Source organism: Caloenas nicobarica, chromosome 2 (genome assembly GCF_036013445.1).
Source record: "Caloenas nicobarica isolate bCalNic1 chromosome 2, bCalNic1.hap1, whole genome shotgun sequence".
Taxonomy (NCBI): domain Eukaryota; kingdom Metazoa; phylum Chordata; class Aves; order Columbiformes; family Columbidae; genus Caloenas; species Caloenas nicobarica.
This window is the reverse complement of record NC_088246.1, coordinates 151,543,924-151,565,887: the sequence shown is the minus strand read 5'-3', so window position 1 is coordinate 151,565,887 and position 21,964 is coordinate 151,543,924. Positions and strand designations below refer to the sequence as shown.

Below are 21,964 nucleotides of genomic sequence, written 5' to 3'. Positions count from 1 at the left end.
AAATATGAGCAAAACTTTACAGCTTAAAATTTTAGCAAATCCAGCTTACCAGGTAACATGAAGCAAAGAAAGTAAATTACAAATCGTACAACCTTATGTCTCTAAATAATTCCTTAACTTTAGTGTGCATCTACTTAAGCCAAATGATTAATATTAAACTTAAATTGGGCTCATCCACTGAACTCTGAGTAGTAAAACCATTGCCATACAGCTCACTTATTTAGCAGGGAGAGCTCAAAGTGGGCTCACCCAGGCTGTCATATTTATAGAATAAAGTGGTTGACTTGTAGTCAAATTGAATACAGTAGGAAAAGTATGCACGAGACTCCCTGCACCCACAAGTTACTTGTGTTCAATATGCCGTTCTGCTTCCTTATGGATCTCCTGGAAGGAGTTCTTGGCCTGGCTATGGCTCAGGCCTTTACCTCCTTTGGAGCCTGGCCCAAACTGCTGCTGGTTTGGCTGGCTGAGGTGTGTCGAGTGCATCCACCACAGTTGTGAGCAGGTGTACGCGAGCCACTTTTGTTGCTTGCATAGGATTCACTGCTGTTCTCTGCATCGTCAAAGGAGAAGACTGGGCGAGATGGAGATGTCCCACAAACCTGATCCAGCCCAGGTGTTACTCTAGATTGCAATGTTAGTTTATAGTGGCCGGAAGCAGCAGCTATGACTAGTTTTCTAATGAAAGATTTGGCAAATAGTTTGTCGGTCTTGTGAGCTAACAGTTGACGGTATGGTGCCTACCTTTAGTTATTGTTTAGTCCTCAATTAAAATGTAGAAGGAAAAATACATGCACCTGAAGCATGTGTTTATACTGTGTGAAAGGAATTAATGAAGTTATAAATGTACAGAGATACAAAATGGATTTACTGTGGCAGTTTAGTCTTATCTGAAGAGATGTGATGTATATGCCGTATGTAACAAATTGCATATACCAGAGTGTAATAGAATATACTGGCCTTGTTTTTGTGTATTTCTTGAGGAAAACATACTTGTGTACTTCGTAAAAGAATAATTCAGTATTATAGCATGAAAATAGCATAAAGGAAGAGTTTTCCTGCATGGTATTTTATGACGATTTTTCAAAAGAAAGATGCAATTTGACTGCGTTTGTGGAGATGGTGGATTTTTTTGCTTGCTTCCTATTAAGTGCAGCTGTCCTTGAGGTGATGGGAACAACACTGTTTAAAGACCAGTGGAAAATTATGTATTAATTTGAGATTTTGAAGGAGACATTAGCTATCCATAAATTAAATCTACTTTAAAAAGAACAGGTTGCAGTCATTATTCAGGTAGCGTGTAAGTACCTGGTTAGTTTTTCTCCTCACTCTTAATTGTTCATAATTGACCCATTTGTGCATGGAATTGGTAATTCAGTGTTTATTCAAGTGGAGAACTATTGGCAAAAATTTCTGTAGATGGTCTTATTCTGTCATCTTCACAACTAATAAAAAAAGAAAAAGGCACAAAGCACAATGTTAGTCCTTAGAACTGATCTGTCAGCAGTGAAAGGCCACATCAATGAAGATGTTTAAATTGTATTTGCACTTCAGCTGTAGTTGAAAGTAGAGCTTTAAAAGAACACAAGATTTTAAAATGGTAGAAAACTTAAACAGGGTGTGAAACTTGCATTGATGATATGCTGCTATAAAAATGCATGCTCAGTTTAAGTCCTTTTTAGCATAACTGCTTTGTTACTTACTCAAAAATGTTTTAATGAAATTAGCCTCTTCAAGTATTTGTGATGTTCTAATATGGTAATGTATACAGGAGTGAACTTTGGACAAATAATTTCCCAATTGATTGAATAGGTGGTTATAACTTATACAGCTGATCAACGTGGTTACTTCTGAAATTAAAAACGACATCTTTTTTCATATTTTCATCATATTTTTGAGATAGCATGGGTTTTATTAGCACTTTATTAGTAAAAAATATCTATTAAAGTAACTTTCTGGCAAGATATTGGTGATGGGTTATAGACTTTGCATTACAAAACTTTTGATGTGAAAGTTGCTGATATAACATTAAGCGTATCTGTATGTGTTGTAGCATTCACTCTGCTAGATGAAAATGTGTTTTTTCCAGACAAAGCTGATTGAGGTTTTTTGTGGGGCTTTTTCTCCCCTCCCTAGGCCGTAGGTATTTAATAGAATTATTTTACTTATCCAAAATATTCAGTTCTCTGGTAGACATTGGTACCATTTTAATGAGAAAACTAAAACTAAACAAATACTTAGGATCATTGTTTAGAACTAACCTTTTTTTATACTGTTCTTTTTGAAATATAGGTGCATATGCAGCATAATGTGTTGAATAAAATAATACAGTTCCCTGTAAACCCGATTTCCAGATCTTAACTGAATAATTACAATGGTTTAATTATGTAGTCTGTTGGTATTTCACCTTCTCACCTGCCTTCTAACCTGACAGTACTAACAAAAACAGTAATTAAGGTTGGTATTTAAGTGCAGATTTGGATGGTGTGACTCAAAAAGCCTAGATGGTTAAATCTAAGATTCACGAAATGTGTATCTATGTGATGCTATGTACGTATCACACACTTTATAGTTGTTATTTTGGTTGATGATTTCTATGATTCTCTTAATGTTTTCCACTGATTTCTACCATGTAGGTGATTGTGGAGATCATGTTGTCATAATAAATACAAGACATATTGCCTTCTCTGGAAACAAATGGGAACAGAAAGTATATTCTTCACATACTGGGTAAGCTTTATAATATTGAAATAAGCTAGTGGTAAATTTAATGGCCTATTTTCTTAATAGTTTGTCGTTCTTAGCATATTGGTTCAAAAGAAAATTCCTGCTTACATGTTTTGTTTTGCATTTGCATGTGTTATGTTTAAAATGATGGAAACCTTTTTCTTTTTTTTTTTTTTTTCTCCTTTCTTTCTTTTTTCCCCTGGAGTATGTTGTTACAAAAATAATCTAACTCAAACGTAGTCAGAGCAATTGAGTACGTTAAGAGATTTGGTGAGCCAGATTGTTTTGTGTGAACCCATAAACCCAATGATCAGGACTATTATACTTACTAAACAGTAGAAGACATTCCTATTGGCACCATACACTTAAAATATATACAGTTGCCAGCTTCAATTACTTAATCCTAACAGTACTTATTTACCTAATAGTAAATATCAAGATTGATATATTATTGATTCAGAGGATGGGGAAAAAAAATTGGAAAAACTAGTAATAAATGAGATGTTCTCAAGGTACTGATGTATACAGTAGTGTATAATATTCTATTCTGTCAGACATAATTTATTTACAGATGGAAGTGCAATAATTAGTTACAGATGGTATGGTAATGATCAGTTCAGTCAAATGAGAACACTTGCTCCTATTTTATACATTGACAACACTAGGTAAAAATCTCTAAGTGTTAAAAAGTATCCAGTTGGGAGATGAATGAATCACACTGAGAAAGCTAATTTTGCTAGCACTAATGTTTCAATCCTGAAATTCCTTTGCTGAATTGCTGAGTTGTTGTTGTTCAGAGTTGATAGAAATTAACGCTTTTTTTTCTCTCCTACCCTTACAATTTCTTAAAAATTTTCACTAAAACTTTGTGTAAATTAGAGCACTTGTGTAAGTAGCTAAGTTGGTTTTAAGTAAAAGGAGTTGTACAATAAAAACAAATAAATATGTGAGGCTCCCTAAGTGCAGATTTTAATGATGTTGGTTTTATTTTCATTTCACTTATTTTTTAACCTAGTAATATAATTAAATCAAAATGAAACCCAGCTTTACCTGACATCCATGTAATTTATTGCACCACTGTATCATTCATTTAAGGTATATGCTTAAATGTGAATTAGTGCAACTTCACCCAATCACATAGACTTTACAAATATGGATGCATTGCAGTAAAAGTCAAATTTTGTTGCTGTAGATACACTAAATCATGTTAAGTTTTACTTAAAATAGTAAGCAAATAATAAATACTGTTCAAAATTGTTGTCTTGTATGTCAGCGACAGACTGGCTGTGAGTCTTGATCATCCTGAAATATTTCCAAGTTTTGCGTATCTTACTCCCCTTGTATTCTGTAGTTGTGATGGTGTATTTAATAAGCAGTTTTAAAACGTATCCCTCTGCTTGTGAAACACAAACTTTTTAATACTTGAATAAATAAGAAAGTACAAATGGCATTGAACTTAGGATAGAATCTTTCTAATACAACATAGTTGTTTGCCTTGTGAGAACTACTACCTTTTTTATGAAGGCTTATAATACCATTACACTGTTGTTCACAATGCAGTGATATTCGTGCTAATGTCGTGCTTGAGCATATAGCGTTAAGCTTGTGTGTTTGTTCTGTTTTTCTAGATATCCTGGTGGCTTCAAACAAGTGACAGCAACTCAGCTCCACTTGAAGGATCCAACTGCTGTAAGTGTTTCCACATCTTCCTGCTCATTTGTAAAGCTGATTTGTTTTCGTTTAATTAGTTCCCCTAAACAAAAGGGATCAGTTACCCGCGTGTCTAAAGCTAAATATCATTCTGCTAAGGGCTCTTAGAAGCTTGGCTTGTGATAAAGTTTTTGTAAACAGTATGTTTTGAGGGTTAGACTGTAGGTTATTTATTTTCATGATGATTCCATGCTGTCCAAATGAGCAAATCAAGTTCATTTGCTTCACTCATTTCTGACTGATTCACTCACTTTTAGTTTCAGAGGTCTGACCTTTCTCATAACGGAACTGCCTCAAGTTAGACTTAGCTAAGCCATACTTCAGCTTAACATCCTACTACTTTTTTAAGAGCCAGAAAGAATAATGCTTATCTTACAAATGTTAGAAAGTACACCTGCCTTTTTCTTCCGGAAAAATTCAACTGTAGGTTTTATTAAATGATTATTTTTTTAATGAAATGCTGTATGTTCATGTCTGTGAAAGAACTGAAAATGGTGATTACATTGAATCTAAGCCTTTTTACTAAATGTCTGTATTAGACTTCTATTAATTCTGCTGAACATCGGTGTTGATGTTTTGTTACTGATTAAAAAAACAGGGTGCTAGACATGAACATTTTGGGATATTGACTTACACAGTTATGAAATTACTTTTACTAGGGTTCCGAATGGTCAGCATTAGAGGACTGAATTCTCTAAGTACTAGTGTTTCAGAACATATAAGGTCCACAGAGACTAACAGATATCTGTGTTTATTTTTGGCTTTGAAATACTTTGATTTGGATCACCTTTTATATAAAATATGAAAATGCTTCTTTCTTTTCCTAGAGAAGTTTTATCTGCTGTAAAATTCTTGGATTTTATCAGTGATTTGGGGTTTTTTATCTATAATTTAGAAATTCTGGTTTGTCCCAAGTGTCTTTTACACATGATGTTGTACAAGTACTCAATAAAAAAGTGGGCCGCGATGTGAATTTGCCTGTTTTTCATTTTTACTTTTGTAATTTCTTTCTTTCTTTAAAGTGAAATGAAATCCCACAGTTCAATATTATTTTCTGCCTAGAAGTTTCCAAAACAACTTAAAAGCTTCTGAGAACAGGTTCTAAGATAGCTGTAATTCCTTTGGCAATTATTGGTAGTTCCGTATCTAAAATGGATTCTTGAACCTTTTTAGTTTGAGCTCCAGGCAGGCGCTGTGCACTGGGAGGCAGCAGAGCACAGCTTGTTCGTTAGGGCCTGAGAACTGGATGTTCTATAAATTCCCTTCTGGCATTCATTCTGAAATGCTTCTTTTCTTGCCAGACTCATAGATGAATTTTTGTGCAGACAGAGGAGGATTAAATGTGTTGCCAATAACTGAAGCCTGTTGGACAGAGGCTGAGCAAATGGTGATGTGGCTCAAGGCTTGGTCTAGTTTAGCGAGAAAAACTTTTTAAAAAAAAAAAAAAATTAAAAAAAACAGAATTGTGCAGAGCCCTCAGCAATTAACTCTTTCATTCTATTGAAGATAAAGCATTTGGTTATCCTTCTCATAAAGATATCTCATATATTTTTCTTGTAATTAATAGTAGTGGATGGTAATTTGGCATGATGTATTCTGTATGTGTAGCTGTTAGAGGTTGTGACTTCCAAGTGATTTTATGACTAGAAGCATTTGTTTACTAATTCAGTCATTTTGGTGTGAAATGCACTGGGATATGACAAAGGTGGAAGTTATGATGGTGTTTTATTAACGTTTTATTTTTAGAACTGGCTGTTAAAACCTGAAAAGGGATTACTGTAAAGAGAACAACGCCTAACCTAAGTAGCATTTGGATGTTCAAAATATCATCTAAATGACATATAGTTATTTTTGAGACTTAATAAATCACTTCATTTCACTTCTTCAAGTTAAAAAGAGACCTTTTCTCTTTTAATCATGTTAAATTCAATTTCTGTGAAGCCAGTGGAAGTAGGTTGTAGGAAGCAGACTATCTTTCTGTGGAATCAGTCTTCATTATGTAAGGCGTATTTTTCATCCTGGAGGCTACTGCTTTTTCTCCGCCCTTGGTCCTATTGTCTCTTGCTAGCTCATCTTGGTAGTGCTTCATTAGATGAATCAACATTATTTTTGGAAATAGTGCTGTTAGAGAAATTAAGGCATTAAATTAATGGAAGAGACTACTTCCAAGGAAAAGGATGTTGACATAACACCTGGTAAACTTGAGTGGTGTTACATAGAGATTTTGCAATGGATATGACTGGTTTGGGTTTATGTAAGAAAGAGATTAAAGCTTGTGACATTCCGTGTGTGTATATAGTAGGACTCCAGTACTGCTTAGCACTGTCTTTACTTACATATGTCTAAATTCAAACATACAAATCCCCAAGATAAATATTTTTCCCGTACAGTTTTGTTTAAACATAGTTTCTAGTACACAGCAAAACTGGTTTTAGGAAAAACACAGCTAATAACTAATTTAAAAGGTTATAATGAATAATTTGATACAAAATGGTATAGTTTATACTTAAGTAGGGGGCTGAAGGTCATAAGTCTAGTTGTCAGAATTTAGCCATGTTTGCTGCTGTTTGGTTAGATAATCATCCTTGATTGTTTCTAGTTCCTTCACAAGGTACCAAGATTGGGATGATGATGATACAATGCTCTCACTTCATGGATGTTGACATCATTTTATCTGTCTTACTAACTTTGGACCTTTATATTCCTTGCAGCTAAATAGTTAGTGCTGCAGAAGGATTTGTGCTGAATTTTGAATGCACATATGCATTTTTTTATAGGATCATAGGGTGGTTCAGGTTGGAGGGAATGTTGGGAGATTTTATTCAAGCCTGCTACTCAAAGCAGAGTCAGCTGTTAAGTCAGATAAGGCTTCTGGGGAGCTTATCCAGACTGGTCTTGAAAGTCTCTAATGGCAACCATTTCCAATCCTTGACTTTTCTTCTTAGTTGAAAAGAATTTTAAAAAATGTGGCTATTATAAGTGTTCCATCTCAGATGTATAATTTTGTGCCAGAGATTGACAAAATATTACTATTTTTTTCCACTTCTAAGTATCTTTGATGTTAGTATGGGGCAGTGAATACCAGAAGAGGTTTTCATAGTTGACGTTTCATACAGGACTTACAGTTCCATGTTCATTATACAAATTATTTCAGCAATTTGGAAAAACTTTTTTTACGGAGGGCTAAAAATTTCAGTGTGTTGCCAAAAAGATATCGAAAGTAAATAGTCTGGCACATTTTTGCCTTTAGCACCTTTGAGTTCCTTTGGGAAGCATGGGGAGGGGAGTGTCTGTGAATCTGTTTAAAATTTCTAATATTTTCAGTTGTCTGCTCTCATGGAGAATGACAGAGAATAGCTCTTATCTATTGGACTTGGCCAGGCTACTTTAGGAAGTGCTTATTGAAGAAAACAATTTTTGCTTTGCATTTCAGCCTTTTCTTTCTCTGACTTAACGTTTAGTGTAAATTCTTGGACCACCCATAATGAGAGTATTAAATAAGTTCTTAAGGTGCAGCATAACAACTTGTTGCTGTAGTTCGAAACAGCTTCTCTGTTCTTCAGTTCAATACAATACTAATATTTTGTATGGTATTAATACTCCTTAGGATATATATATATATTTGAGGGACAAGGTTAACTTCCATTGTAGGTTGCTAAGAAAAATCTATTTGAAAGGTTTGGTGTGTTTTCTTTTCCAAGAAAGAATCTTTTGAATATGAAAGAAACAGGTAAATCTTTTTATTGTGAGATGCAGGTATTTGGAACACAAAGAACTTTGGGGTTTTCTTGTTTGTTTTTTAGCTGTAAAAGTGCTGATAGGCCTGAGACCAACACTTTCAAAATTAGACTTCAAAATACTTAATACATGAAGATTAAAATATGCACTTTTAACTGCCATGGATTTGAGAGGGAGCAAAGAATCATTGGAAAAAAAACTTTCTGGAAAAATCTTACAGCTTTTAATTAAAATGCCTGCAAAATATGTTGACAGATCTAATCTATAGAACCAGGTAGAAATCCTGTCAGGACAAAGTTTTCAAACAATTTTTATTCCATTCTAATTTTAAAAGTAAGCAAAACTTGGCTTACCTTTTTTTTTTTCCTTCCTTTTTTTTTTTTTTTTTGACTGCATCAGAAATTCCTCCTCCTCCAAAAAAATCATGTTTGGCTAATAGCAAATGCTCAGTGAGAGGATTGACCTTTGCAGTATTCAGAGGCTGTATTGCCTCTGACAAAGAAATAATGGGCAATAATTGTTGGGAATGAATGTTACCTGATAGGGAAGATTATTAAGCAAGGCAGGGTAGCTCTATGGAAATTTGCTGGGAGGAACCCTCGGGGGATGTCGGGGTTCTGTTTTGTTCAGCTGCTGGCACTGATGTGAAGGGGCTTAAAATGTTCTTATTCTCCTTTTGAATGCTCTTTAGCAACTGCTTGCACGTATAGACTTGCCATTATATCTGCATAATAATGATCTTTTGAAGAAAAGCTCAGACAGAAAACATGGTTAAATCTTGCTCTTGGTATTTCAAAGCCTTTTTTCTTTGCATCAGCAAGGGATAGTAGATATAATAATATGAACACACTAAGAGTCAGTTACTGAAACACCAAATATAATAGCATTTTCTTTTATTACTGTGGAGTAATGTTTTTTAATTAAGTAGAGCAAAACTTCAAAGTCTGGATTAGCAGGCACACAGAAATTAGTATGGCGTGGGGAGGAGAATATTGTTATGGAACCTATTATCTTGAAACCTCTAGTCCTCTAAATAAGTCTTAGAGCTGCCTTGGTCTTTTACTTCATAGTAGCCAAAAATAGATACTTTGCTTAAAAAAAAAATCTTAATCCATTGCTTATTTGAACTTGCAAGGCAAATTGATGTATAAATTTAAACAACACATTAAACTTATAAGTTTTCAAGTGCTGAACAGTAGTGGAAAGCAAAACTGTGTGCAATGGAAATTTAATTTGTCTTTGACCAAATTATTCTTATGGCAGTATTAAGTACATTCACAGTTGTTGTGCTACTTGTACAACTATCTGAGGCAGCAGGGTCAAGTTCTTTTGAATGGTTTTCTAGCATATGTGGTGAAAAGAACAATATCATATACAGAACAGGAAACCAAGAACTGCCAGAAGGAAGACACAGCATCAAGCTGTACCTCCAGATAACTGGTGTATCTCCTGAAATTTGAAGGGGGTTTTTGTATGCCTTGTGATTAATCCCTTTGTTTTCTCTGGGGCACTGTGTCCATCCCATGTTCTAGAGTTGCTTCCTGGTGATTATTGGAATTAATTCAGCTGTTAGCGTAGGCTTTCTTCTGGAACTTGGGCCAATTATTTTATGCTTCTCAGGACCAGGAGTGGTATTGCTCTGTTGATTTCCTTCTTTAAAGTATATTTTATCTGGCAATGAATCCTTCTCAGAACTTGCTCTCCATCGAACATAGTCTGCAACTTGCACATGAGCCAAAGCTTGTCACAAAAATGGAAATGTTCAAGCCTCACACAGTCTTTCAAATCAGTATATTTTTAATTTATTTGTCCTCATAAAATGCTAGAGCATGTATTAAGGGACTGAAAGTGCAAGAGTTTTACTAGAGCTGCCTTCAGATTCTTTTCCTCTTAATTAGCCCTTTAACTTGGAAACTAAAAATATAATGTCCCATAATTCTGTGATTAAGAGCATGTCTATGCTGTGAGTATATAGATTACCCAACTTGGAAAAAAAGGTATTGCAATATTCAAGATGACAATTGTACCTATAGCCAACAGGAATTTTGTAAGTCAAAAGAAATTGGGGCAATCAGCATTTCAATACTGATATTGACGCTCTGGTGGCTGTATACATCTGGTGGTGGATGTCTTTACTTGATGGAGAAAGTGTCATGGCATTTAAGAGTGAGTATTTATGAGAACATAGAATTTTGCAGATTGCTGGTATTAGAGATAAAGGACTGGGGAGAGCAGGCAGTAGGAATGTGTAAATAACTGAATAAACTGTTGAACTGTACTCATTAGTTTTAAACTGAGGTCGAGGTTGCAGTGAGAGCTGTGGGTAGGTGGACCTCTTTGCCACTTTGAAGTCCCACAGAAATCAGCTGGGTTTTTTACCTTTAAAATCTTGCTATTTTAATAGTCCAAAGTAAACATAATCACGTAGAAAACAATAAGAATGGTCCTTTATTAGAAGTGTATTACAAACACGTAGAAAGATTTGTTGTTGTTGTTAATTCCTTAAAGAAACAGCATGTTTTGATGTGTTTTCAGGGAGCATTGAATCTGAGTTTGGGTTTTTGTCATGGTTTAACCTGAGCTAGCAATACTGCCACGATAGCCACTCACTCACCCCCTCTCCCCCCAAGAGGGGAGAAAATCAAAAGGGAAGGGAGAAACTTGGATTGAGATAAACACAGTTTAATAAAATAACAAAATACCATTACACTACTAGTAAATGTATATAAAAAATAGAAATAAAAGATACTCAAGGCAATTCCTCGTGAATTCTGTCCACAACTGAGCAGCCAGTCCCAGGAAGCCACACCCTGGTCCCAACAGCTGATCCCAAAAAGAGAAAAAAGAGGAAAAAGGCAGAAAAACCCAAAGGCCTCTGCAAAATGGCAAAAGGCTGAACTGAACGTCCCAAACCGAACTCCCCTGGCTTGAGAGAGAAAGCGCCTGAGAGCAAACAAGAGCGAGAACGCCCCAGAGAGAGAGACCAGAAGCTCCTGACTCTCCTTAAATATGAAGCGTGAAGCTAATGGGATGGAATGCTCTTACTGATCAGTCTGGGTGTCGGTCAAGCTCTGCCCCATCCATGCCCCCCTTCCTCAATGCCTCACACCTGTGTGCAGAGCACTCAGAAGGTCCTTGGCTCTCAGACCAGAGCAATTAAAAACATTAACTCTGTCCTGGGATGTTATCTCTTGTTCTCAAACTAAGTCCAGAAAATGACCGTGGTAGCTGTGAAAAATAAAGGTTTCTAACTGCATGAAGAAAACTAACTCATTTTATGTCAAACCAGCACAGTTTTGCATGAGCTCAGTAGCAGTCTTGCTTGCAATTCCATGCCTTTTTATTTAGGCTTGGTGTATTTTTAGTAAAACTTGAACATGTTCAGGTAACAGGAGAGCCCTTACTTAACACCCTGTAAATATTGCTGGTTGGATCTGCCTTTTCTGTTGCACAACCTCACCAAAGTTGCAAAAGCCATCTGTGCAACTTCAGTTAAGCCTGTACTTAACTAACTTCTTTGACTTGTCATCACACCAGTTTGAGTGAATTTCTGGCTGTTGGCAGAATTTTGGGCAAGGAGCTGGATATAAACTTGGTCTTTCCAGAGTCTGGGTTTGGATTTGCTTTAGCTTATGGAAAAGTCTTTGAGGCAGAAGTTACAATGAAGGAAGATAAAGGTTTTCCAGCACTGCCTTCGCTGTCCTTGCTCCCTGTATGGTCCTCTGTTCTGTAGTTGTACTATCATGCAGGTAATCAATAATAAAAGTACAGAGTAGCAGGACCTTTTAAATTTACATTCCAGCTTGCTTAGTAATACACTTATTAGGCTTTTTACAAATCTCAAATCACCACCTCTTCCCTTCTCCTGAAGCTTGTGCTTCATGTGAGGGTGATTTTTCTATTCTTGCAGATCTTGCATGTGTGAGAGGTCACAGGAAGCCAAATGAGGTCTTGGACAGCATGAAGATTGGCAAACATAACAGAGCATACCTCAGATTATGCTCATTGCACCTAGCATACTTACTTATAGAAACTATTACTGAACATGTCATTATGCATGATGCATTCTCCATGTTCTGCTTTCATGTGTGTATTGTCTCCTGAGGTTGTCAGTTCTCCAGAGACTGTACACAGTGTAAAAAGTATTTCTTCGTTGTTTAACTAGAACATATAAATAAGTCATTCTTTTCCTTTGTGACTTTTTAAGAGGCAGCTTTTTGCTCTTTGTAACGTGGCTAAAAAAACCAGATCAGACTCACTAGGCAGAAGCATCTACATCCAGAATAGGCCAGCTGTTTGTGTAGTTCACTGGTTTCTTTCAACAGATGTCTGTACCACATGCTGAAGAGGAAGGTGAAAAATCGGGCACAAATACTGGTTGTTTGAAGAAACAAAATATTTAAGTGTTCATTAAAGTACTGTGAAGTCTCTTTTTATTGGAGTGAAATCGTTAAATAACTAACTCTACCTAAGTCATAGGTCATATGTTGGACCGTGTGTATGTACAGTTTATTAATCTAAGGAATTAACCCTGGTTCTATCACAATCTGAAGTTGAAAGTAATTTTTAGATCAAGAATCCCCACAGTTAAGCAATATGTTTTGAAGTCTCTGGATCCATTGTTTTGAGATCTGATATATTTTGATTTCTCATTGGCATGCTGGTTTTGACTTCCTAAGCTAAAATTTTCTATAGGGCTGTTAGAGTAAGTGTGTGTATGACTAGGAGTAACTATTTCTTCTTCCAAAACAGTTAAGTGTAGTGCATGTTCTGAATGTAGTGTCAGAGTTCTTCAGCATGGGAGAAGTTGACTAGAAAGCGACTAGTGAAATGGGTAGAGGGAAACACATCTTACCTTTTCATGTTATTTGTAGCCTGTCTGATTTTTTGTTACCATGTTATCTTTCCTCAGATTGTTAAACTGACTGTTTATAGGATGCTTCCAAAAAACCTTCAGAGAAGAACTATGATGCAGAGGCTGCACCTTTTCCCAGAAGATGTGAGTAGTCATGCAGTTAAATTTTTGTTCCTGTGTGATTTGGAGGTGAAGAGGGAGCATTAGCAATAGTGAAACTCTTGTCATAAGAAGGTAAATAAAGAAAAATCAAGCTGCTTTTTATTTATTTATCTAAATATAGTTGAAGTGTTGATGCTTTTTTCTTTGTTATTTCACAAAATTGTGAGATATAAGATGTGTGAGATTGTCTTCAGTATTTAGGTCAGACACTTAGGATAAAGGGGGCAATGGTGGTGGTTTTTAAGCCATCCGATAGCTAAGACTGTTCTCACCTGCCTCAGGTTATTCCAGAAGATATAGAGAAGAATCTTCTACAAGAGATTCCTCAGCCACGTGCAGTCCCCAAGAGGTTAGATGAGTATACACCAGAAGAAATTGCTGCCTTTCCGAAGATTTGGACTCCGTAAGTATCTTAGATTTTTTTAAAAGGACACTGTGAATGTGTACCATATAGGCTCTCATGGTATCAGTATTAAAAAAACGAAGTAATGACTTTTCTCTTTATGTCATCTTTTTTTGGAGAGAGCAGGTCATTAAAGCAAATAACAGTCATATTAGAAGGGAGTGGTTGCTTAGTTTTTTTGTGTTTCTGACCTTTCTTTTAATGAGAGAAGCTTTACTTAAAATCATGTTTTCAACTCTTCATCAAAATGAGTTGAGTAAAAAACTTCATTGCCGTGTCTGAGTTGCATGTGCTCTAAAATACGTAACTGTTAGCCACAGCCAAAGGAAACACCATGCAGCTCTGTGGGGGAATGATTCATTGCAGGGGGGAACCCTTCAGATTTTCCTCAGAGGAAGGGAAAGAATTCTGCTTAATTAGACCTTGGAGAGTGGATCTTTTGCAGGGAACATACCATGTGTTTATTTTGATAAATAGTTTCTTTTCCATGCACAAAATCAGTTCCACAGTAGATGTGTGGCATGTGAATGAGTATTTGTGGTTTCCTTTATACCACCACATGCAGCATTGAGTCAACCTGCTAGTGAAAACGATGTGTTACATTCAGGACATTTTCTAATTAGTACCAGTATGATTTTCCTTGTGTTCATTTTGAGAGTCGTATTTAGGCTTAAGATCCCATTATGGTAGTCAAGAGAGATATTAATTTTGAAAGCTGGCCCCCTTCCTGATTATTCTAGTGAAATTTAAGAAGAAATGTAATAAGTAGGGAGATGGGGAAAGGTGTAAATAAGCTAACACCTAGACCAGTATGATGGTCTATCTCCAGTTAGATTACAGGTATTTCTGTTTCTGTAGTAGTCTTTAAAAGGTTATGTTTCTCTTTGTCCTGTAAGGAAAATGTTATTGTGCACCTACTGCTACACTAATCCTAGAAAATAGACCTGGTATGAGTCTCAAATGGCATGTCATCCTCTTGAGTAGCTCCACTGAAGCAATGTTAGCTGTATGTGGGCTGAGGTCAGCTGCTGAAATTGTAGTAGCTGCCTATTTATCATGAGTCTGCTTAAGATATGATTTCTCGAGTGTCTTGATAGCTGAATGATTGCAGAATGTTCAAGGTTGGACCGAACCTCTGGAGGTCACCTGGTCCAACCCCTCTGCTCAAGCAGGGCCATCTAGAACTGGTTGCCCAGGACTGCATCCGGATCGTTTGTTAATATCTCCGGGGATGGAGACTCCACAACCTTTCTGGGCAACCTGTTCCAGTGCTCAAGTCACTCTCACAGTAAAAAAAGTGTTTCTTGATGTTCAGACAGTACCTGCTGTGTTTCACTAAGTCTTGTTCAAATCAGTAGGACTTCAAAGTGCCAGAACAGAATACTTCCTATCTTTACAGGAGCATTTAATAGGTTCAGCATAGATTATCATGTCTAGCTGATTGCAGAACACCTTTAGAGAATGATCTGCAGCAACTACATGTTTTAGATTTGTAGCTAATAGTGATTATATAGTAGCAAGCCTTGTACAGTAGAAAAAAATAATTGTACAATAGTGAAACCAGTAACACGCTTTCAAACAAAGGAGGGCTTTAAATAAAAAGAGAGGAGGCAGTTCATATAGAAAGGTAAAGTTAATCTGGAGGAACAAAACTGAATTTGAATTAACAAAAAGAAGGGCAAACACGTAAGAAGAATATTCTTAAGTGGTCTGTGAGTAAAAAGATAAAGCAAATAATTTTTAGCGCATGGCCAAAACTGTTTGTATACCTTTAAAAGGGGCCTGATGCTTTTTGCTTGCTAAAATGAATATTACAGGAGTTTGTGGTTGGTTTTTTTTTTTGTTTGGTTGGGTTTTGTGTGTGTGTGTGTTTGAGGTTTTTTTAAGTAAATTAAGCATTTTAAATTACAGCATGTATTTTCTCTGCATTATAAGGCACATACAATTAATGGCATTTACCCTTAATAGACAGTGGATATAAGGCAGCAGAGATATGTGGACAAGAGACATAACTTTTCTAGAAGAAAACTGGTAGTAAGATAACATAAATGAACACTGGAGTAGGACCTTCTTGCAATTCAAAAGCAGAGTGTGCTCGTAATTCTTTTTATGGGCCAGTAGCTCTCACTGCTTAAGCCAGACCAATACAATTAAGAAATCCCAGGAATACATGTAGGACAAATGTCTGTATCTGTTTTGCTTGTATTTATAGGATTTGTATTCCTTTAGGGGAAAAACTGAGTAATGTTCCATTGTTCTGTCATTTGTTTAACAGAAACCAAAATAATTTTTGAGTGAAACTTCTTAATGTTAGTAGGCTTGCAAATCCTTGTAATAAAAGGAGAAAGTTAGTCTGTGACATTTATCTAGTCTCAAGTCAAGTGAAAAACCCTGCGTAGAACTCTGTGTTTATGGTATAACATGTATTTGTGCTTGCACATCCACACACACTGTAGTAGTACAGAGTTGCACTGATTTCGTGTGTCAGAGACAGGATGAGACATTTCTTTTGTGGAAGATTTTTCCTCTGCTTTCAGTGATTGAACTTGGTGAAGATGTGATGTCATGAGGGATGACTATCACTACATGACTAGCAGAGCTGCACACCATTTTGCTTTTGTCTTGTTGGGTGTTTTCCCTGTCTTGCAGTTAATGTGTAGGTTCTGAGTAAAAGTTTTAAGTGGATTCAAAAGAGAGAATTGTATGGTTATCAGTGGTTATTAAATATGGCTCTCCAGACGTGACTCATGGCTCAGGATGTTATAAATATTGCTGGATATTATCTTGTTTCTTTCACTTCGGTCATGTACCACTGATGTGACCTAGGAGGGCAGATCTTATATGTGTATAGTAAATAAATGAGCAGTTGCTAAACAAACTGTCTTAAGATAAAATTTGAAATCGAATTCTTAATTGAATGCCTGTTGAATTCCTAATGCTGGGCTTAAGTGCCAAACACAAAGAGCTGTGGGAATGAAGCAAGTAGAGTATGATCTGGAGTCTTCCAGATGACTGGTACCAACTTGTGCTCTTCTGCTCATTTTCAGTATGTAGAACTTAATGTGTTTTTTGGTAGGAAAATTCCAAATATCACGTGAATGTTATATGGAGAACATCTAAAAAGTATGTTCTGCGCACACAAAATCCCCTGTTTGTTTAGGTATCAGTATCTACATACTCCTTTGTGGTCGTGCTTGCTTAATGTGGGTTGATTCAGGTAAAATAGGGGAAGGGCATTGACAGCATAAAAAGAACATTTCGGAAATTACTTTAGTCTTGTTGTATTTCTCCTGTGTTCTCATGAATTTAAGTAATATTTTCAAAAGCTTATTGAAAAATCAGTTTTACTTAGGCTTCTGATTCTAGATGATACTAAAATAAATTCTGTGTGTTGGTTCTGTGTAATCTGAGGCATGTCAGTATTACAGTCCCCATTGAAAGGGAACAAAGTCCAGTAATGCTTTAAGCCCTCTTCAGGGTAGATATAGACTGATTTTGACTTCTTCTAACCTATATCAGTTATGCACAGTGCTGTGTTTGTTTTTATCTTCACTACTGGATGGAGCTGAAAATGCTGAGATCCCCTGGTTCCTATGAGATTTCATTGGATTAGCCCTGGAGAAATTTAAACTGCACCAATGACCAGAACTCCACAGTGCATTAAAGCTGCTAAGCCTCTTGTGCCATATGGTATATTTTACTCTCATGTAACTGTCTTTAGTACTAATACTAATAAAGATTCTGACATAATCATTTAGCACTGAATTGGAATCTGGCACTTAGCCTTAACTAATTGGGAGTGTCCCTTTTGTCAAAGGAAATGGTGTTATGCTGCCAGAGCTTTTGAAATGCTTTTCCTTGTCATCACGCGCTGCCACAGTCTTGCTTGAGTTCATCTCCTGAGCACTGGGCCACTTTAATTTCGTTGATGTGTAGGTGTGTGTGGCAGAGGACAAATAAACCCGAGGCCATCTAATTTAGTCATTGCTGTCAAATTAAGTTTCCTAATAGCTTCATGTTAGCATAGTGAAAACTACATGAGCGTGTTGATCCTTGGGGAAAATCTGCAGGTAAAATGCTATTTTGAAGCTAGGTTTGAAGCTAGAATTCCTTTCCTGTCATTTCTTGGAATGATTTCCTCTGGAGGAATGCAAAGAACAGGGTATTTATCTTTTTTCTGTTTCTCTGCTCTGCAGAGGTTTTGGGAAGGTGCTGTCCGTATAAAGTTTTTTAACTCCATGCCTGTTACGGAGGCTGGGGAGAGCTCCTGCCTGAGAAGCCCTGCAGCAGATTGGGGGCTTTCAGCTGAGAGGTTCACAGTGCATCTCCCATGGGATGAGTGGGTAACTCAAGTGGGTATTGTGGTGAGAAGAACCAGGGCAATAGGTGGACCTGAGAGGAATGGAATAGAGCAGAGGTGTCAAACTCATTTTCGCCGAGGGCCACATCAGCCTCGCGGTTGCCTTCAAAGGACCGAATGCAATTTTAGGACTGTATAAATGTAACTGCTCCTCCATTGGGGGCATTCGGCCCTTTGAAGGCAACCGCGAGGCTGATGTGGCCCCTAGTGAAAATGACTTTGACACCCCTGGAACAGAGGGTCAGAAGCAAGTGTGAGAGAATGCTAGAGAGGAGTGGAGTTCATGGGCTCTGGGTGGGGGCAGGGAGAAATAAAGGTGTCATGGTTTAACCTGAGCCAGCAATGTAACCACGATAGCCACTCACTCACTCGCACCTTGAAAGGGAAGGGAGAAACTCATGGACTGAGATAAACACAGTTTAATAAAATAACACTAATATACTACTACTAATAATATATATAAAATGGAAAACAGAATATAAAATAAAAGATACTCAATGCAATTCCTCATGAACTCCATTTGCATTGAGCAGCCAGTCCCAGGAAACAGCACCCTGGTCCCAAGTAGCCGATCCTGGAGAGTAAAGACAGAAAAAGGCAGAAAGGCCCAGAGGCCACTGTAAATGGCAGGATGGCAAAAGACCAAACTAAAGAAAGTCCCGAACAAAACTCCCCCTGAACAGGTCTCCATCCCAGCTCCAAAAAAGAGCAAAGAGCTAACCAGAAGATCCTGACTCTCCTTAAATAAGCAGCATGATGCTGATGAGATGGAATACTCTTACTAATCAGTCTGGATGTCAGTCAAGCTCTGCCCCATCCATGCCCCCCTTCCTTGATGCATCACACCTGTGGGCAGAGCACTTAGAATGTCCTTGGCTCTCAGACCAGAACAATTAAAAACATTAACTCTGTCCTGGAGTGTTATCTCATGTTCTCAAACTAAATCTAAACAACGACCATAGTAGCTATGAAAAAGAAAGGTCTCTAACTGCATGAAGGAAAATTAACTGGTTTGCTGTCAAACCAGCACAAAAGAGGAGTTCAGGAGAACTTTAACGCTCTGAGTGGGGAGACTGGACCAGAAGTTTCCTTGCAGTCAGCTACCCTAGCTGGAGCCACTGGTAAAGGCAGGACGACATACCTAACATTGCTAGCACACCTATGCTGTGTTGGACTTTAGTCTTTCTTTTCTGCTTCCAGGAACTGGTAGGTGCTAGCAGAGGGATCAAGAATGAAGGTGGTTATCTGCCATCTCTTCACTAGCCACAGGGCTCATCGCTGTAGTCGCCGTTGTAATTTCAGCTTCCTGTCCTGGCCTGCAGCCAGACCTTTGTGGATGTCAGATATTAGAGTCAAATAGATGAGTTTTAATTTAACCTTCAGCTCACTTCTCTGGCAGTTTTGATGTTGAACAGAGTTTCCAATTTGAAGTAATGAGAAAAAAATAATGCTTTTCTTCCTGACTGAGCGAATAAATGTATTCTGGTGATTCTCTAGCACTCGGAGTGCTGGGGGGGGGAAGGGGCCTTAGTTGTGAAATAAAAGATACAGAATTGAAGAAGTTTAGTAAAATAACTTTCTGATGTGATGAGTGAAACACAGAAGTCTGTAAAAAGAGACTTAAAGTGAATTGTAGTGGTTACTGTTCTGATTAAGTGACATCTGAGAATAGACAGCTTTGCACCAAAGGCACTAAAAGAAAGGCTGTAGGAATATCCAGCTGTAATAGACTCTGTGTTTTGAACTTTTTCAGTGTTTGTGAGCCCATACACGTAGTGTTTGTCTTATTCCTTTCAAAGACTGTAGAAGCAACAAAGATTTAAATGTTTACATATTCTTTAATGATGTCACCATTTTTAGAGGCGTATAGCAAAAAGGTTCTTTTAAAAATAAGTGAAAAAGGCAAAACACTCTAGACAGCTTTGTTGAACAAACCAAAGACAAGTTAGTTAAAATATGGTTGTATAAATCTGATACTCTTTGTACAGTTTGTGATGTACCCAAAAAAACAGCTGCCTGAACTGAAAATTGTTTGAGAAGAGTTCTAAATGTAAAGGGAACATTATTTGGTGTTTGGAAATCCAGATGTTGTAGGAACACATGTATCTCAGAATGCAAAGCTGTCTTTCTATTCTAATTCCTCATCATTTTGTCCTTGTCCCTCTGAAAGGCTGCCCAGGCAGGTCGTGGGATCTCCAGCCTTGGAGATGCTCAGAACTTGAATGCATGAGTTCCTGAGCTGATGCTGAAGTTAGCCCCACTTTCAGTGGGGAGTGCTGCAGATGACTTTTTGGAGTCCCTTCTGATGCAATTATTTTATGGTTCTTCATATATAGATAGTAAAATAGATCAATATTTTCGTAAATTGTGTTTAAGAACTCCAGCGCATATGTTGCTAGTAGTGTTAGTCCTATTTGGCTTTTCCTTGGGCTGTTGTTCACTACTCTGTAGGGTCTTAGAAGTCTGGGTAAGAGCAAGCGGTGCTGTAATGTGTAGCCCTTTTTTGTTCTCTGTGTGCTTCGTTTAGGATGTAAAAGGCCTATATGTTACTGGTGTGTACTTTGGTCAGTGAGCTGCTGCAGAACCTATAGACAGCTTCCAAGCAGTAAGAGTTGTCCCTACAACAAACCAGAAAATGAAGGATGCAGACAAACTATCAACTAATTTATTTTTTTTCTTCAGATGGTTTTGATAAGTCTTCTTGCCTTACGCGACTTTTGTTTTTAATTATTATTTATCTGCCATGAAGTTCTGAGCCTGGTGACCATTCTGTTTAACAGAGGATAGAGATTCAAAAGGGAATTAAATTCCCCTGAGGGTGATTAAAAAAAACGCAGAGTTAGAACATCTTTCTATGGAAAAAAATAACAGTTTATATTAGCCCTTTAAAAGTAGCTATATCCTTTAATGGAAGAGATCAAATGAAAAGCATAGCTTGAGTAAAGGTATGTAAGGCTATAAAATACAAGTAAGCACCATTATGACAAGAAAATTAATCTTTAAGTTTTCACATTAAAACTTACACCCAAGAAATATACCTCACTGTATATAAAACAGCTATAAATAATTTTCAGTCAAAATGTGAAGAGAACATGCTCAGTGCTGCTCATGATCTCATTGGACTTTTTACATACTGTATCAAAATATCTTTCTGTAGATTTTTTTTTTTAAGGCTATTTTGCTGGTGATTGGAGACTGAGACACCATAGGCAAATATACAATATCCAAGTGGAACACTAAAGCAGAGAAACAGTTTTTAAGGAAAATACAGGTCAGGTGTGGAAACCCAGCAGAGTTTGTTTTTCAGAGTGGCGAACCCTCCCATCACCCTCCTTCCAGAACAGCAGAGTTTGTGATCAGACATCAAAGAGGATCCTGCTCCTTGAAAGCAGGGAATTAAACGGCAGCATATTTCCAGTGAGGGAGGTTTTCTGTGAGTGTTCTTTTCTTTTATCCCTAACCTGAACCTGTTGACTTCCCAAATTGTGCAGAGCCTCTCTCTTAGGTCCTTGATGGAAAGGTCTCAAATAAGGGTGGTGGAAAACCACGTAGATAGAGGAAAATTAAATTATGTCTTTTCCAGATGCATTTAGAGGGGAGAAAGATCAAAAACTAGTTCCTCTGGCTAAGTTTGATTTTGTAGCTTCTTACTATGAATGAAACCATTACTTAAGTGTGTTTGAAGTTTCAGATTGTATGTCTTTTAAATGAGTTTTAAACAGAAATCATCACAGAATTCACCAGTCACATATGACTAAGCAAACAATTCTGTTCCGTAAAAGCAAGGATATATCAGATTCATGTGTAATTTTTCCCGTTATATACCATTTTAAAGTTGTTTAACTGTCTGGATGTATGTTTCTAGACAGTTTTAAAGGCAGGAAATTGTTTTTGAAGAAGTACTTAAATAAGAAGGTTACCCAATATATAGAACAGCAGCTCTGTGTTGTTCCAGTTAGATGGGATGCATTCCTGAGCGTTCCCCTGCAGAAGGCAGAGCCGCCAGCCT

The 21,964-nt window shown here is 37.1% G+C and overlaps 1 protein-coding gene across 1 annotated transcript in view; it reads left to right on the top strand.

The window, feature by feature from the left end:
• Positions 1 to 21,964, top strand: part of MRPL13 (mitochondrial ribosomal protein L13) — a 37,150-nt gene that overhangs the window by 3,564 nt on the left and 11,622 nt on the right. The window contains exons 3-6 of the mRNA XM_065628836.1: positions 2,637 to 2,730; positions 4,356 to 4,416; positions 13,088 to 13,174; positions 13,474 to 13,595. Coding sequence (XP_065484908.1) covers positions 2,637 to 2,730; positions 4,356 to 4,416; positions 13,088 to 13,174; positions 13,474 to 13,595 — 364 coding nt within the window. The remainder of the gene's footprint in view (positions 1 to 2,636; positions 2,731 to 4,355; positions 4,417 to 13,087; positions 13,175 to 13,473; positions 13,596 to 21,964) is intronic.